The sequence below is a fragment of the Diorhabda sublineata genome, chromosome 4 (assembly GCF_026230105.1).
Source record: "Diorhabda sublineata isolate icDioSubl1.1 chromosome 4, icDioSubl1.1, whole genome shotgun sequence".
In the NCBI taxonomy this organism is placed as follows: domain Eukaryota; kingdom Metazoa; phylum Arthropoda; class Insecta; order Coleoptera; family Chrysomelidae; genus Diorhabda; species Diorhabda sublineata.
In genome coordinates, this window is record NC_079477.1 from 25481263 (window position 1) to 25499198 (window position 17936).

The 17936-nt window shown below is 30.4% G+C and overlaps 4 protein-coding genes across 5 annotated transcripts; 1 reads left to right on the top strand and 3 right to left on the bottom strand.

Moving 5' to 3' along the window:
* Window positions 1–3742: 3742 nt before the first annotated feature.
* LOC130442560 (protein NCBP2AS2 homolog) lies at window positions 3743–4000 on the bottom strand. The gene has a single exon (XM_056776770.1). It carries the CDS (start codon window positions 3998–4000, stop codon window positions 3743–3745), a length of 258 nt encoding a protein of 85 aa, XP_056632748.1.
* A 2-nt stretch (window positions 4001–4002) lies between these two features.
* Window positions 4003–4540, bottom strand: LOC130442559 (mediator of RNA polymerase II transcription subunit 9). Its single transcript, XM_056776769.1, has 3 exons — window positions 4355–4540; window positions 4196–4304; window positions 4003–4143 (listed from the first exon to the last, which is right to left on the bottom strand). Exons 1-3 carry the CDS (start codon window positions 4453–4455, stop codon window positions 4003–4005), a joined length of 351 nt encoding a protein of 116 aa, XP_056632747.1. The 5' UTR covers window positions 4456–4540.
* Window positions 4541–5241: 701 nt separating this feature from the next.
* LOC130443242 (probable E3 ubiquitin-protein ligase MGRN1) lies at window positions 5242–10628 on the top strand. 2 transcript variants are annotated; one of them, XM_056777774.1, is made up of 10 exons: window positions 5242–5474; window positions 5529–5647; window positions 6390–6646; window positions 6706–6890; window positions 7307–7461; window positions 7516–7755; window positions 8039–8199; window positions 8258–8474; window positions 8536–8710; window positions 8986–10628. In XM_056777774.1, the coding sequence occupies exons 1-10, from the start codon at window positions 5384–5386 to the stop codon at window positions 9225–9227; spliced, it is 1842 nt and encodes a 613-aa protein (XP_056633752.1). In that variant the 5' UTR covers window positions 5242–5383; the 3' UTR covers window positions 9228–10628. The 2 variants fall into 2 exon arrangements, with proteins under 2 accessions (XP_056633752.1, XP_056633751.1); XM_056777773.1 differs by having other exon boundaries at window positions 5274–5647.
* Window positions 9772–17833, bottom strand: LOC130443240 (protein suppressor of forked). Its single transcript, XM_056777771.1, has 13 exons — window positions 17674–17833; window positions 17418–17609; window positions 17324–17356; window positions 15392–15489; window positions 14994–15222; window positions 13640–13798; window positions 13064–13255; window positions 12817–13008; window positions 12395–12711; window positions 12145–12339; window positions 11921–12084; window positions 11438–11572; window positions 9772–11150 (listed from the first exon to the last, which is right to left on the bottom strand). Exons 1-13 carry the CDS (start codon window positions 17701–17703, stop codon window positions 10945–10947), a joined length of 2142 nt encoding a protein of 713 aa, XP_056633749.1. The 5' UTR covers window positions 17704–17833; the 3' UTR covers window positions 9772–10944.
* Window positions 17834–17936: the final 103 nt, after the last annotated feature.

Here is a 17936-nt window from a genome sequence, read left to right on the forward strand (position 1 = left end):
CACTTACAATTAGAATGTATGAAATGTGTTTCGATAACCGAATTTTCATCTTCAGAGGTAAAATTTGGTCTCTGAAGATAATAAGTTATCGAAACCCGCATTATGAGTGTTTTGTGGGTATAGATGAGGTAGGTTTTGATAATGAGGCCTAGTTGAGAGAAATTTTAAATAAAATTAAAATTATATATCCAAATCAATCAATTTCCATATTAATTAAATCTATAGAATTATTAGAATAAAAATATAATACTAACTTTTGCTGTAAACAGAAGCAAAATGGAACATTATCAAAAATTCGAACTTTTTATACTATAGTCGGGTTATTAGGTGTAAGATTAATAAAGTCTACGATTTTAACTCAAATAAACAATATAGGTGACTAAGATATTAAACAGGGTGTCCCCAAATTCGACTACCAACGCTCTAGGGGAAATTCCTTTGGTCAAATTATATCTAGGGATAGGGAACTTATGTCCAAACGCATCCTTTTCAAGATACAGGATGTTGAATTTTTAAAAATAAAATTATACAAAATTTTCTGGAAAACCGTTTTATTGCATTAGAAGACTTTTCACTTTTTCAAAGATAACCTGTAGTTTTACAAACAGATATCATTTTGTATGACACAATTAACCTATCAGTATACGTCGATTCTGAAGAAACTGTTTTTTATTCTTCTAAATAATGAAAAGAGCGGTCTGAAGAAATGGTTTTCTCGAAAATTTAGTTAATTTTAGCGTAGTCAAATGTTATTACTTTTTTACTTACTTTTTTAGTAAGGAATGATTGTATAATTCAAAAATTGAGAAAAAAAATTACATTTCATCATGTGGCGAAGAATTCAGGGATGCAAAAAAGGTCCTTTATCCCCTGTTGCCCGCCTCTAGAGAAAACCAGAAATCATCCATTCATGTTAGAAACTGATAATCGTCAAACAGTTTCAATAAGAATCGATCGGACGATTCGAAATTTATTGACAGAATATCGTTTTATTTTTAAAACTTTAACACACTTTAGTTTGGAAAGAATGCGTTAGCTGACAGATCCCTATTCCGATATGTATAATTTGACCAAAGGAATTTCCCCTAGAGCGTTGATAGTTAGAAAAATAATAAATCTTATTGAGCAGCTACCAGGACACTGAAAGTATCCGTATCGTCTACTAACAAACTGACGACCTCTTCATGGTACCACTTGCCGTATTTAGCACATTACCTCTTATCTGCCATCTTATCCACCCTATGAAACCATGATAGTACCAACTCACATGTTTTAGTAGTACTTCTACCAGTATTTGACGTCTTTATTATTTTCTTGTTTTTTGGTTAAAAAGATCTTAGGTGACCGGAATTTCATTGGTTATATAACTCTTTGTACCAATGAGCCCAGTGGAAGGTTGTCATACAACTGGTTACAGTCGTCTACCTTTCAATATATTATATCGGTGGTATTGCACGGCCAAGTGCATTTACACATCCTGCGATGGTGACACTTTCAGCATGTTTCGAAGACTGTAAATGCACTCCTCTTTTACCTCCAAAACAGTCTGCTGGTGATTTTTAAACGCCAACTTTTTTCATCCATGTTTTAAATTCTTTTAGGGTGACTCTTCAAATCTAGGTATTCATAAATCCACTCAATCGTTTGAAAGTATACTCAACAATAAATTTATTTAGCTTTCGCGCTCTGGTCGGATACCTAAACTAAGCTTTTCTCCTAAATAAATCTGAATGTCTTAAATCAATCTTTACCATAAACTTAAGTAGATTGATTGAAGCTATCATTTTATTTAGTTGGAGTATTCGTGGTGTGACAGGAGATCCAATACCAGTTTCCTGGTCTTCGTTGAATATGAGATTTTCGACCTAGTGTTTTTTCTATCAAACTTCCGGTCTGGATATGATGCCTAATGGTTTTTCTAGGAATTATGTACCTTTCAGCAGCTTTGTGCTTAATATTCCTCTTTTTACAGCTTGTATAGCCGACACTAAGTCAATAACAGACCACAGTGCTCATTCGGGAGGCATTGTGTTTATTGTGACTAAAAAGGAACAATTAGTACACAGTTAATATTATCTGAACCTACCTTAGTTGTAATAATCAGTATACACCGTTTAACGAGTCTAATCTAAATACTTTTCTATCTCAAATAACTTTGTTGAACCTAATTTTAGAATAGTAAAACTTTTTCAATTTCCGCTTAAGTATATAATAATGGTTTACAAAAAATGTAAAATACTCAAGAATGTAGCCTATCGTTAATAAGAAAATTTTAAAATTTAGACTGTTACAGTTTTCAGTTCTTCACTGTAGCTTTATAAATAACAATAAACAAGATACAAAAGTTAAAATTTTAGGGACAATAAATGTATATTTTCATTGCGCAGTTAAATTTTCTTTTTGTTTTCTAATAATTTATTTTTTTGAATACTGTATATATACGTACCTACGCTTTACATTGAAGAATATGGTTATGTTAAATAAACTGTATAATCCATTTGTGTCTTCATTTATTCCCATTCCATTTTCTAGATATTTCCATTCCATCGAGCTACTTGAACGTATACAACTGCTCATCGAAAATAATGATCATTTAAATGCTTTTTACAGGGTCGGAATCGACCAACTAATCGAGGTGACCTTGGTCGTATTAACGTAAAAATGAACAGTACAGAAACGAAGCAACAAACGGCCGACCCGACCAAGGTCACCTCGGTTGGGTGATTGATCCCCACTGTGTACTTTTAAGTGTGCAATAGAATGTAATAAACCAGATACAAACTTTTATTTGATCCGAAAAATTTCATGGCATTTCAAAGAATACACAACCGTCCGAAAATAAGTTTCTGGTCAACTCTTGGTCACCTATGAGTCGAATTGTTCTCTTCTATATTGGGTCGAGCTCCAAACGTGCCAGCAATACTCCAAGGATGAACGAATCTGGGCGTTGTAGAGGATTAGCGGAGTACATAGCTTTTTCTTCTTAAAGAGGGCTTCTAGTTTTTGTTAAGCAGCATTAGCTTTAGCTAATTCAGTAACGTGGCTATGCCAGGACATATTGGTCCCAACACCAACAAACGAATTTGCGGTGATGGTGATACAGAACGGGACCAAATTCTGTGTAAAAACAACAGCCTGGGTCTTTGCTGCATTAAACTCAAAACCGAACTTGTGGCACTTCAAGTTCAATCCATCAAAAAGGATTATGGTAAAAAGAACATGAAGAAAAATAGCATTCTGGTCCAGGGTGAAGTTTTTTATAGAACTGAAACTTGTTGAGCAAAATCTGTGAATGGTAGTATGCGAACACACATGCAGTGAGCTGATGCCTACTAAAAACCACCCAATCCCAGCCCTGTAGAGGAAGTTTTCCTATATCAGATCCATTCCAATAATAAACCTACACGAAATTATGCCTATTTCCCCACTAAAAATACCTCATTGAGTCTCCCTTTTCTAAATTCTGTAGTAGATGCATTTTCCTGTAATACATTAAGAAAAAATGAAACGTCACTTTGTTACTTAAAGCAATTTTATTATATACAGCAAACACAAAACATAAATATTGTATAATTTGAAATGGTTTTTACAAAACAGAAAAAAAGTAGTTAAAATTTAAACAAATAGAGATATTGAGCAAAAAGTAACTAAGCCACCTCAAGAAAAAACTAGTACCTATTTAGCGTCTTTCAATAATAATCAAAGTAGTACTAAAAAATTTAATTCACAACAACATAACAACTCATTTCATTTTCTTCCTTATATTATCCTGGGCTTGTTTAATTTGATTTTGAAAGTTAGATGCTACATCTCTCATCAAACTTCTAAATTGTTCGGGATTTAATTTTTCATGTAGTCTTTGTTCTTCTATAAAGTTTTTTCCTGAAAACATTATTCTAACGGCTATTTGTGCTGCTTTTCGCATCGGGTAAGATTCACTAAGTCTATTGACCAACTGTTCATTATTAGCTATTAGCCTCATTAGAAACCGAAATATCATTTTTAGGACTTTTGTAGATCAAATGGATACATAAAACGGTACTTCTGAAGTAATTCTTGTTTGAGTCGTAATTGTGTTTTCAGAGCTTCCAGATGATTTAGTTGTTGTTCTTTACTGTAGTCTATACCAGGCAGCATACGTATCTACATAATATTTTCAACTAATTTTTGGTATAATGATGCTATAATTACTTACCTCAGCACGTGCTTGATCTAATCGTTTTTGCAACTCCAATACTTTTTGTGAACAATCTTGCGAATCCCTAGTCTTTGCGGAATTGTCGTGATGATTATCTTTATCGACACTAAAATAGTTTGACAATCATAACATGTTTACGTAATGAATTAACCTTACCCTTTAATAATATCATAAATTATAGGCAATATTTCTATGTTGAGATCTTCTACGTTCAGAATTTTATTATTATTTTCAATCCTTTGTTCCTCAATGTCCATTTTTTAAACTAATGGAAAAATAACCACTAAAAACTCAACAAACAATAATTCACCATCGTAAACCTAAATTAAACAGTGATGCCATATGGTTAAAGGAAAAATCGTGAGGTCACTAGTAAGAGAATCGTGAAAAATCATAAGAAACCGGATAATTCCTAAATAAAGATACTGGAGCGAGAATAAAAGTAGAAAATTCATGTAGCTAATATTTTATTCAATTACATACTTTTACAAAAATACGGATAAGTTTCTAAATAATATTAACCAAAACTCCAACACAAAATAAAAATAAACATACCTAATAAAGGAATGGTATTTATGTAAAAAGAGATCTCATAAAATAGATTTATTCAGTCCGAATCTGAATCACTTTTTTGGGGATTCATTGCTGCACAATCTAATTTATTTGTTAAATCTGTAGAAACAGTGAAGTTGTATTTGAATTTGAAACTGAACTTTTTGTTAAGATTTACTGAAAACACCTTATGTCAAATGTAGATGACATACACATATCGGAAAATATTATGATATTCCTCTTCTTGAAGCGACGAACGACATTCCTGGTACTGTTTATAAAATATTGTTAGTTTTGTTTTCATTTATGTCAGTGGTGAAGGAATTTTATGGATATGATATTTATATTTTTAAAAATCAAAAAAAAAACGTGAAAATAAGAACAAATATCGTGAGATCATGAAATTAAACATGAAATCATGAGATCTTACGATAAATCGTGAGATCTGGCATTCCTGACTGTAAACCTAGCGCTTAAAATGATTGACAGTTGACTTTTTTTTGACTGTTGACATAAGATTAGAAGAGGTTGATTTTTGAAGTTTGATTTGTCAAATAAATTTTAGTAAATATTTTGAAAAAATGCAGATTTAAATTAATATTTTAACTTAGTGTAAGATTAAGTATAAAAAATATGGGTGCTCTACTAACTACAAGACAACACGATGGCGTGGAAGAAATCGACATTGCTTCAAATCATGCTTACAAGTATCCACCCAGATCTGGTATGCTATCATCTATGAAATTATTTCAACAATTCAATTATAAATATTTTCCAGGTAATTATTTTGGTAGTCATTTTATAATGGGTGGCGAACGATTTGATACACCTCAGCCCGAATCATATTTGTTTGGAGAAAATTCAGATCTTAATTTTTTAGGAAGTAGACCAACACCTGTAAGTAGAAAATTTTTATGTTCAAGGCTAACTTTAAATTATATTAAAATCACAGTTTAATAATTAATAAGGAACTATGCTTATTGAATTCAGTTTAGATGAGGGTGACTAAATAAATAATTATCAATAACAGCTTAAAAAACATCTAGAACTCTCAATTAGGCATAACAAAAATCTAGTAAGTAATCACATTATTAAGTCGTTTCAGATTGAAAATAAGTAGAAAACATTAACAAAAATAGAATTTGAAAAAATATAGAGGGTTTTAAGAATGAGGGTGACTTTATAAATAATTATCAATAAAATATAAAAAAATTCAGAACTCTTAATTGGGTTTAACAGAAGACTAAATGACACGATTTGTATTGAGGAAACATTAAAAAAATTGAATTTAAAAACATTGGGTATTAAAAATGGCTTTAATAGAAGACTAAATGATCACATTATTGACTTGCTTTTAAAATGGGTGAAAAACATTAACAAAAAGACACAAATTGCGCGTTAAAATGGGTGGAAAAAGTTAATAAAAATGAAATTTAAAAAAAATAGACGCAGTATTAGAAAACATGTTTAATAAAAACCTTTGTTTATTGAAATCAGTTAAGATGAGGGTGAGTTAATAAATAATTATCAACATCATAAATATGATAGATTTAGAAATAAAATTAAAATATGGGAGTCACATAAAGATGTACCTTCCATATTAACCAAAAATTTACTTGTAGTTTTGTTTTTTTTTAAGTTCCCATATCCTCCTCCCCAACCAAATGAACCTACAAAAACATTAAAGTGTCTAGTGAATATAAGAAAGGAGTCATTAAGATTTGTAAGAACCAGTAGTGACTATAACAAAGTTAGTTTGGACAAAGGCGAATATAGAGATGTTGAATTAGGAACAAACACCTCATTTAATATTGAATTCACTTTTGATTGTGATGTCAGATGTGCTATAACAATCTATTATTTCTGTACTGAAGATTTCTCACCAAATGGTGTTACGTAAGTACCAAAAAGTACTATTGAATAGTTTTTTGCTTATTAAAATACTGTATATGTAGGTATATACCAAAAGATCCTTCAATTACTTCAGAAACGTTCCATTATAGTAGAGGTTCCAATCAACAGTTCTGTCAGCCATCTCATGTGTTTAATCCTGCCGGGTACAGTGAAGATGAACTTTTGTATGATGTAGATAGGGAAATTATACCTTTAGCCATTCATTGCGTTACAGAAGAAGGACCAGGTATTATATAATCAATGGAACAAAGTATTTGCCAACTTGTTTATGGACGTTATTGTTGTGGGATTGTGGCAATGAAACAAAAACTATTTATTTATGCCTCTCTTCTTCAATATTTGGTCTTAGTATAGTTCTCAGTATTTTTCTCTCACTTATCTTCAGATCATGGCGTACGCAATAACTGGTCTTATTAATGTTTTATATATTTATATTTTTATATATTAACCATAATTTCAGCCTCTAATGATGAATACATAGTTATTCGAAATCCTGGAATATATATATATATATATATATATATATATATATATATATATATATATATATATATATTAAAATGAGCTCAACGTTTCATTGCAACAATTCCACAACAATTAAATTTAGCATCCTGTTAAATTTTTTATTATTTCTGTGTACAGAGGAAATGCGTCAAAGCCATACTACTATTGCTACTGTTGAAAAAATAACAGATGGGACATATCTTTTAAAGGCGCTGAAACAAAAATTATTTGTGGATGGATTGTGTTATCTCCTACAAGAAATTTATGGAATCGAAAATAAAAATAACGAAAAGGTAAGTGATGTGAATTCACTTTTAACATAACAAGTTGTATTAACATAATTTTAGGCCGGTGGTGATGACGATACGGAAGACAATGGTTCTGAATGTGTTATTTGTATGTGCGATGTTCGTGATACTTTAATTTTACCATGTCGTCATCTTTGTCTCTGTAATTCATGTGCTGATTCACTGAGATACCAAGCAAATAATTGTCCGATATGTAGAGCGCCTTTTAGAGCTTTACTACAAATAAGAGCACTGCAAAAATGTTCTTCTTCGAATTTAGCAGCGATTAGTCCACCTGATGTAAGTAATAATGTGTTTAATTGATATATTTTTTATTTTATTCTGTATTAAACTATTGACAACATTGTAATATATTTTGTATGCTCTTGCTTATCTCAAAAAAGTGATAGTGTTAACAAAACATTTGTCGAAACTATAATATTTTAAATATATGTAAATGAAAGCATTTATTTTCATAATTTTATGATAATGGAAATTTTGAAAAGGTTTAAAAGATAAAATTATTTTTTTCAGTGAAATACTTTTGTTTAAATTTATATAATATATATTAACTAAATTCTAGGGTAGTTGTGATAATATACCACCCGGATATGAAGCAGTTTCTCTCATTGAAGCCCTTAATGGGCCTTGTGCACCCCGACAACCTCCAGCAGTTGTTATGCCAGATCTGGTAGAAACCCCTGAAAATGAACATGCCATACAAGCTGCTCAAATTTTAAACAGGTAATTTCAGGTGATTTTCTATTTGTATCTAAAAAAATTAATCCAAGTTTTTTTGTAGACAATGTGAACGTGGTACGCCTACAAAAAAGAGAGGGGGAAGTTTGGATTCGCCTCCTAGTCCAGATTATAGCCGGGATGTTAATATGGTACCCACTAGACGCTTAGAAGAAGACAGAAATAAAGATGGAAAGTTACCATTATTGGAAAGGGAAGTGGATAGGAGGAGGAAAAGAGATGATGTAAGAGTTGTTAATGAAAAAAATGACAAAGATGCTGTAAGTTTTTTGTGATTTTTTTGTAAAATAAAAATGTGATGATGTATGTTTTATTTTTTAGAATTTGGACGAAGACAGCGAAACTGAAAAATTATCTCCTCTGTTGCAAAAAATTGACAGGTGTAATAAAAATGGTAATTCACCTTTAAATATGAAAGATGTCGTTGATCCTATCGACGATAATTATATTGATCAAGAGGAACATCACAATAATACAGAAAAAATTAAAAATTATGGTGAGTTTGAAGTGAAAAATTTCTGAAGATATTGAAAACATTCTATTTGGAAACATACCATGAGTTCTAGTAATAAAAATCAAGCTTTACAATTTTCTACTTGAAATTGTGATGCTTTAACCAAAATTTCATCTGTCTTTTTTCATTTTCTCCAATCTTTCTAATGTCCACGCTCTGGAACACTATAAAACCCTCGATAATATTCGATAACTGTGTAATCATATAAGCGAAAACCAAACAACCCTCATTACAATGTTTTCATTTTTTTAATGTAGGTGAAAGGGGTGACGAATCAGATTATTACACACCAGACGAACCGGCGCCTTCTTCCGTCCCAATATACGAGGGTAACAACAACAGTTCATTAGAGAGTACACCTCAACGCTTACCAGGTACTCCGATGTCGCATGCCAGTATGCGCAGTAGCGGTGATAGTTATACAAGCGGTTCTAGTACACGCCATTTATTAGCAATTGCCAGTACAGCGCTCATACAAGATAAAGCTGTTAATGTTTAAATATTTTTTTTAATTAATGCTCTCCGTCCCTTTATAAAATTACGTCATATTTGTTCTGTAACTTTGTTTTTATTTGTTGACAGTTACATTTGAGATTAGAATCTTTAAAATTTAAAAAAAATCGATGTTAGAAATGGCTGACAAAATCATTTTTTATCATCTTTAACCGCTTAGATTATACAAGGTGGTATATTATGAACGTTTTGTATATTGTTTTCAAATAGAATCGACTTTTCTTACGTATATTGTAAAAAAATTATTATTTCAAATGTTATAAATATATCGATCGAGAAGAGAAGACTTTTTCAAGTCTTGATGAAGGGATAAAAAATTTTAATTGAACGATTATAAATTATGTTAAGATAAAGATATTGTGTACTTCTTCAGAGTTTTTGCTTTCCGATTCCAGTATCTATGCTTGTACCAACCGATCTTTAAGTGGAATATTAGAATATTCATTTCCATGCATCAGCACCTATAAGATACCCTCCATAGCATGGACCGTCGAGTAGAGTTTTGGATTGAAATGACTAGAGAATTTAGAAATATTTGAAAACTATATTTAAATGAAACAGAGTTAAAATAATTTAAACTGTCAGTACTAGTAATAACTGACTATTAAAAAAAAATAAAAATTTGTTATAAATAGAATTTGAAATTAATTTAAAAAAATTATTAGAAAAGTGGAAATTTTTAACTTTATATTTTTTTTAGTCAAAGCCATTTCTTGTAAGATGAATGAGTTAAAATCTGTTTGAATACTCATTTGTGATAAAATAGAAATATATCTATCATAGAATTATATGTATTTCAGGGTTTAAGCGTGGAGTTTGGGTAGATATAAGTTCTATGTAATAAGAAAATCATTTGAGATTTATAATAAGTTCTACATTATTTTTAATACATATTTAAGAGAAATCCGGTAATTTGTGTAGAATTCTAGATAATGTAGGAATTTTTAGATTCTTGTATGTTATAAGAGATTGTTATGTACATTAGGACTCAAAGGATCTATCGTGCCCTTTTAGCTTATTTAAACACAAAACATTTATTAAACGTTAACGACGGACACAAGTACAAGTTGTCATAATAATTAAACAAAAAAACGTGATTTTTATATCAAAAATTTTGTAAACTAGAAATACTGCAAAACAGTGGAAAGATGATACCTGTTCCAATGAGGAGTGAAAAGTTTAGTCAATCCTACATTTTATATTGAAATTTTACACAAATTTTTGGCTCGTTCTGTATTATAAGTATACATTTTATTGCAGTCTATAATTTCTGCCACTAGTCGTTATAAACTGTAGAATCTGAAATTATTTTAACTTCCTGTATATATTTGTATTGAATTATGACCAGATGTAATTGCTATTTAAATAAATATTGACCAAACTTTAATTCAATTTTACTTTAACGTCCTATATCTCAAAATAGCTGCTTTAAAAAAAAGAGACAAAAACTTAGTACTATAAATATAATTTAAAAATATTGTACAAAAATTAAATTGCTACTTTATCATATAAATGTTACAGACAAAGTACAGAAATTCAAATTTATATACAGTTAACCCAAATACATATAAGAAAAAATAAAATTGTGGTTTTTTTTAAACCGACGATTATTTATAGCTCTAATCGTCAAATACATTGAGAAGAATTAGATATTAGTTTTAATAGAACTATCGAACATTTGCTGTATTTTTGATAATTTCAAACTACTTCACCCGCTTCTGTTGCCTTTGTCTATAAATATCATTCATAGGTGGTAACGGTGTATCTTCATCATCCGATCCATCTAAACCTAACCCCAATCTCTTCCGTTTTTTGAGTCCGATACCGCCGCCTTCTTCTACTATCCAATGCACAGATTTCGCTAGATCGAATAAACGAACATCTCCGCCACTTTCTGCTGGAGTTGGAACTGAAAGAAATAAACCAACATATTATAGGTTTGCTAACTTGAAGCTCCTGAAAAACAAACTAATAACAAAAAGAACGAAGATAAAAAACTACAGGACTCAAGACCAGTAAATATGGGGTGATGAGACAAAAAGTGATAGTGAATTATTATAGTGTTTAAATAAATCAAATAGTAAGAGACAGTGTTTATTAATTAACCCTACGAATCCAAATCGTATAAAAAAAGAAAAACATCACAATATATTATAGTAAATTTAATATAAAATATAGAATTGTTTTTGTACTTACAATTTTCTGGTAAATATATCCTATTGAAAATATCCATTAGTATATCTATGTGGACGAATGGACCTCTAAAACAATTTGGTGGTGGCAACAGTGTACATAAATGAGCCGCCGCTGGAGGTTGAGGAAAAGCCCCACCTAAAAATAAACTAAATAAAATAATCTAGTCTCTAATTAAATGAAACACTGTCCATTACAAGTGTCACTTGCCGTTAATGTTAATGAAAACAAATATTATAAAGTGGAAGTTTAAGTAGGAATTCCTGGAACTATTGATGCTATTCATCACTATTTACCTTCAGTCTCTGTCGATGATGACTTGGCTATCGAAACTTGCATCAGGCAGTGCAATTGTGAGTGTCGATAAATTTATTTTCATAATTTGAGTACAAATCTGAACTGTTATTATTTTGAATAAAATGGTTATTGAATGGTGAAACAGTGCTTTGTAATATGATATAGAGAATGTTGTGGAATACAACTTACCCGGTATGGGATGTTCTCCAGGTAAAGGATTCGATTTAGGTTTATAAGGAATCATTTGGGAAAAATCTGGAACCGGTAGAGGTGTATCTGGTTCAAATTCAATAATGGATTGCAATATATGATTTTTACTAGCAGCTCCTGTAATATTAATTACCTCTGTGTATCTGTAAAAAAACATTAGATAAAAAATACTTTTGAAACAAGTTTTCTTTTTTGTTATTTACCCGATACTTTTTAATTCTTGTGGCGAACAAGGAAACAAATCTAAAAATCTATATCTGTCCACTAACTGAGCTGTTTCTTTGCCTTCAAATTCTTTTATTTTAGATAAAACTTCGGATCTTCGTTTTTCGACTTTCACTATGGACTGTAAATCACCGATGTTACTTTCGAATTCTAAAAATCGGTTCCAGATATCGCTAAAAATAAAAATTATTACTAGAAATAATAATAAACAGTTGTGTATGTGCTTACACGGATTTTTCTGGTTCTAAACTACCTGAAGACAAAACTCTTTCAAATAAGACTCTAGTGTTGTTATCCTCATTCAAATGGGAAAGGTAATCTATATAACAAGTAATATATTCGGGGATGGCGCCGAATTTTTTCAAACCCAATTCAAATATTCTGAAAGCTATATTCTTATCTTTGCTGCAATAGTATTCCATTAGAGCAGCGCAAACGAACAGGTGATATTTGGAACGAGGATCTTCTCGAGCTTTTTTGAAAACTGCTCTAGCTGATTTGATGCCTTCCGCACGTCGAGCGAACTTCATGTATTGGATATAAGCCTAAAAACAATTATAATTTATTTGTGTTTATTTGAATTTAATTCTTCATGCACAACCAAATGATACATTTTCAAAGGCTACACTAAAAAAGAATATATAGCTTACCAGTGTCGGATCTATATCGGTGATTTCTAAATATTTATTATAAATTTGATGTACTTTCTCATATTTCAATCTACCTTCTTCGTAATCTGCATAAGCAAAATACAAAAGCATATTTTTATTCAATAGAGTGCTGGTGGCTCTTTCAAACATATTTGCTGCTTCTTCGCTGAACAATTTAGAAGCATTCACATCCTAAAAACATATTATTTATATGTATTTTTTTATTATTATATAATTTTGAACTTACCCCCTTTTCTGCGAGTATTTTGCAACTGTATTCCAAAAATTGCGCGGCTTGATACCAAATATCAGGATGATGACCTAGGCAGAGCAAACATTGTTCGAGGGCAAATACTACCCTTTTCGTTAACAATGCTGTATCTTCTGTTCTAAGAGGGTTACTTTTTTCCCAAGCTATGTATTTTTGCCATAATTCAACCTGATACCATAATTAAGAAAAAAATCATTTTAGTTGATTTTGAAAGGAAAAAGTATCATTTGAAAATAATAATCCGAATAAATCAAAATTAGTAATACAAGCAATTCCAAAAATTGCACAAAAATACAAAATGAAGAAAATCTGTTGGTGACCTAGCTCCTACAATTTCTACTCCACCAATAGTTCCAGAAAGTGAATTATATATTCATGAGCATTCCCAAGAAAAAGAAATCAATCACTACAATCCCCAAAAAGTAGTTATGAATATTGGAAACCACTAATGTTGATAGAGAACAAATTATTGAGATAAGAATAAAAAATATTATAGATTCAGTTTTAAAAAGGCTACTATTAGTTATTTGATTTTTGAAAATCTAAACTAACCTGTTTCCTTTCTTCCGGTGTTCCTCCTGGTGGAATACTTGGTGCATTCCTATTGATACCCCTAATCTGTACTTCCAATTCTTTGGCCACGCGCCTAGCGTTCATATAATCTCTACTTCTTTCAATACTCATCTTTTCAGCGATAATAGCATTTATATTCTACAGAAATACATATTTTTGATATAATCTTGAAGCAAGTTAGTAAATATACAAAAAATATAATGATTGTATATAACTTACTTAGCATATACAAGTAAGCTAAAGCAAGAGTTGTGATAAATACTGAAATCCCTGAATTCTCAACCAGCATAGTAATAAAGCAAAGAGTCTCAATATCTTCGAAGATCTTCTCAGCTACATTGGAAGTAATATTCCGTAAATTATTATTGGACAACAAAGGTCTGAGATTAGATGGAGAATACCTTAGCTATCCTGTACAAAAACTAGTAAATAGACAAGACATCCTAATAAATATTACTACACTGAAAATTGTTGAAGAACACGTATACCTGAGCCTACTAATACACAGCTACTACCAGAAATTAATTAAAGAATAAAATTAGCATGGAGTGTATATGGAAGAAACTTAATAATATTGGATACTCAAAACCGAAATGATTAAGAAACACAAAGATCAATGGAAAGCAATATGCTAGGTATAACAAAAAGTGATTGTAAAAGTTATGATAAAAGACCCAGGTAATAGATGTCATCCACAGAATCAAATACCTCAAATGGCAATGGATAGGACACTTGACAAGAAATACTGATAATAGATGGATCCTAAAAATTACAACATGGTACCCACAAGACATCAAAAGACCTTACCTAAGATGGGACCATGAAATAAAGAACCTTGCGGAAACAACTTAGACCCGATTAACCAACGATTGAAACGGGTCCTAACCTCCTATAATTCACTACAATTCCTGCTCTGCAGAAGAATTTTTTCCTACATCGGGGCCATTTCATGAAATCTCTAGATAAATATGTCCTTATCCCCCACCAAAATAAATCAACGAGTCTCCCTCTGAATGTGTAGACCCACAATGATTTATAATAAACATTTGATCACTAGAGTTTATGAGTACGGTTTTTAGGTGTTTAGAAAATGGAGGCCTTTGTATATATCTAGTATTTTCAGTTTCTATTGGTAAGAAAAGCTTCTGGACCTCCGGAATATATAATTGTTTTAACAAATTAGCAAAATGTAAGAGTATTCCTACTGCTTAAAACTGGGCAATTATGTTATATTTTTTGCTATTGACTCAAAGATGTACAAAAAATACATATTTTTCATTGTAGTGCAATAGATAAATTAGTTGGGCGTTTAAAAATATATTTCAAAATGTACCTGTTCAAAAGATATATAATCTTTCCAAAAAGTCTCCATGCCTGTCATAGGAGTTATAATTCCTCTCTGATACACTTTTCTGATGGCTGATATTTTCTGATTTTCAGCGTAGGAACCTACAGCTTCAACTCCTTTTAAAAAATTAACGTAGTCGTTCCAAATTGGATATGAATGTATATCCATTCCTATCCTATCGAGGGCAAAATCGTAAGCTTGAGCCATTTTTTCCCTAAAATTAATAATTGTCAAATATATAACACCGAATTAAAAGAATCTATTACATTTCCATATGTAAAGTATTGTACTACCAAATTTTGTAGTCTAATTTTCAATGTTAAAGGCTCTTTTTATAAATATATAAAATGCTAATATTATTAGCAAATTCATATTATACTTACTTGTAGGTTGGCAGAGAAGCTTTCGTTTCTTTAACATAATTGAGATACAATTTCCACAACTCGATATTTAGGATCTTCATCAAGCACCTTTGAAAAAGCTGTCAAAATATATTCAATACAATCCCAAATAAAAAGAAAACTATTAACTCGTTTTTTTAAGAAATTTGTATCAAGTGAAAATTACTATAATCAAATTAAAGTGAATAAGAAATATATCTCTTTGTGGAAGCATAAAATTGAATCTCATTAATCTTGGAAGTATGTCTTTATTTATATACATACTGGGATCTCCAAAAACTATATATTCAGAACCATAGTCAGATACTGTCGAATTTCATACTAAAGAGCTTTCCAATGACTGCAAAAATGGTAATTACACTCCAGAGCTCATTTTAAGTTCTGAGCCCCTTAGATTTGCTAATAAATGAGACCAATTTAATGTTTGTATTTTAAAAAAGTGTAGTGCAGGTGAAAGGAACATATATTCTTTAAGTCATTTATTTTTTTATAAGTTAAATTATATCAGTTAAAAAAATTTTGAATGGATCTGGGTCTAATTAAAACCCTCCATACCAGCTCTAAGTATCTATTGGATGAACATATGCTATTATATAATATTCCAAAGGAAAGACGACTTATGTTGTTGATCTGTTGAAATTTCATTGATAGAAAAAAATTTGAGAGCCACTGTTTAGCTTGAGGCAAGTTAAAAGTTTTATTATATGCACATAATATAAGTTGATGGGAGCATTTATCACAAATAGAGTCATTGGAATTATTAATAATAAAAAAATAACACTATACAACCAACCTAGAGAATTTTGAGCACTTCATTGGTATAAATACAACTAAGTTGGCATTTTTGGAACCGTTGGTGATATTCATACTGAAAACTACTACACATTCACAATTACACTGTTTGACGCGCATTTCAATAACCACGTTATCCTCTTCAGAGACTGAGAAAATAGTTCCAGAGGGTATTCTCACATTTATTCCTCAACTACTAAACTATTGAGTGAGTTGTAAGGAAAAGGTCCTTTGTCCCTATTTAAGCTGTTGTGTAATATTATGGACAAAGGTCCTATTCCTTATAGTCCACTCTGTGGAATTATTTTTCGTGGGAGAAGGTTCATTGGTGCGAATATAGGTAAGTAATAGGTTATAGTTTACCTCCACAATGACTTGTTCATCAAAACATACGTGTAATTGTTAAGTGTTAGTGTAGTGGCAGCAAAACAGTGTTTTCGATATAAATACAAAAAAACATTTCCACATTTATGAAATAATCAATAAATTGTGAGATTTAGTTTTACTTTTGTATTTCCTCAATTGAAGATAGTAATTTCCATCAATTTATAAATATTTGATTTGTGATGGATAAAAAAATCCATAGAATTGTTTTTTTTGCTCAAATACAAGTTAATAATTATAAATAAACATTGGATAAAGACCACAGAACATATTACACCACATTAAAACAACATAATATTAGAAATTCTTTATTGTATAGCATAACCTTATTCAATAGGGATTAAGGAATAAATAAAAAACACCATATTCATATGGTCTTTAGCAAATGTTCCACATTTTTCTTGTTTGATAAGAAAAAACAAAGGAAATAAATCAGAAAGAAAATTTTCATTGTATCTTTGATATATAATTTTTTTAAAGCCTCATTTACTTATTTGAATTTTTAGAGAACAAAAAATAATTAAAACAGAATAAATATAAGTGTCTATCTATATAATAAACTCGATAAAAGGCTTTTATTATTTCTTACTATTTATTTGAAATAGACAAAATGAAAATATGCCTCCTGATTTCTGAACACAGCAAGAGTTTAGAAAAAAGAAATATTTTTTCAGGGTTAGCTTTATTTAGATGACTTTTTAAAAAAACATAATATTTTTCAAGTAAATGTATCCATACCTTCTCCACCCTTTCGAAATTTCTGGCTTTCATCTGAAAGAAGAAACGATTCAAATCATCAGAATAATTGCTTGTTGTATATAGAATATGTTACCTCATGTTCAATGTAGATTCTCCAATATCTCGATGCACTAGGAAAAATTCCTATTACATGTTCGTACAATGATCTAACTTCTGAAATGTGTTTCGACTGGGCTTCTCTGAGAAGTATAGACCAAGCTTCAAGATCGTGAGGATTCCTTTCTACTTGTTTTTGAGTCCTGTGTAATTTTTCATTACCCCAATCCTATATAACATAGTTATTTCTTTTTAAATATCTAATGAAAAGTAAGGAAAAAAATGTTACTTACGATATGAAAACGTTCGTCTGTTGCTGTCATAATGAAATTACTATTATTATTAAAACAATTTAGTAATTAACCGATACTTATAAATTAATACGATATCAAGCTGATAAGTACAAACACAAATTGTTCAATTTTTATCGTAAAATGTTGAATGTCATATGTCATAATTAAAGGAAAAAATCGTATTTTTGTAGTATATTTATGTTCTATGTTAAAGTGCGCTCTTGATAAATTGACAATTATATCTAGTTCAGTGATCTTTATTT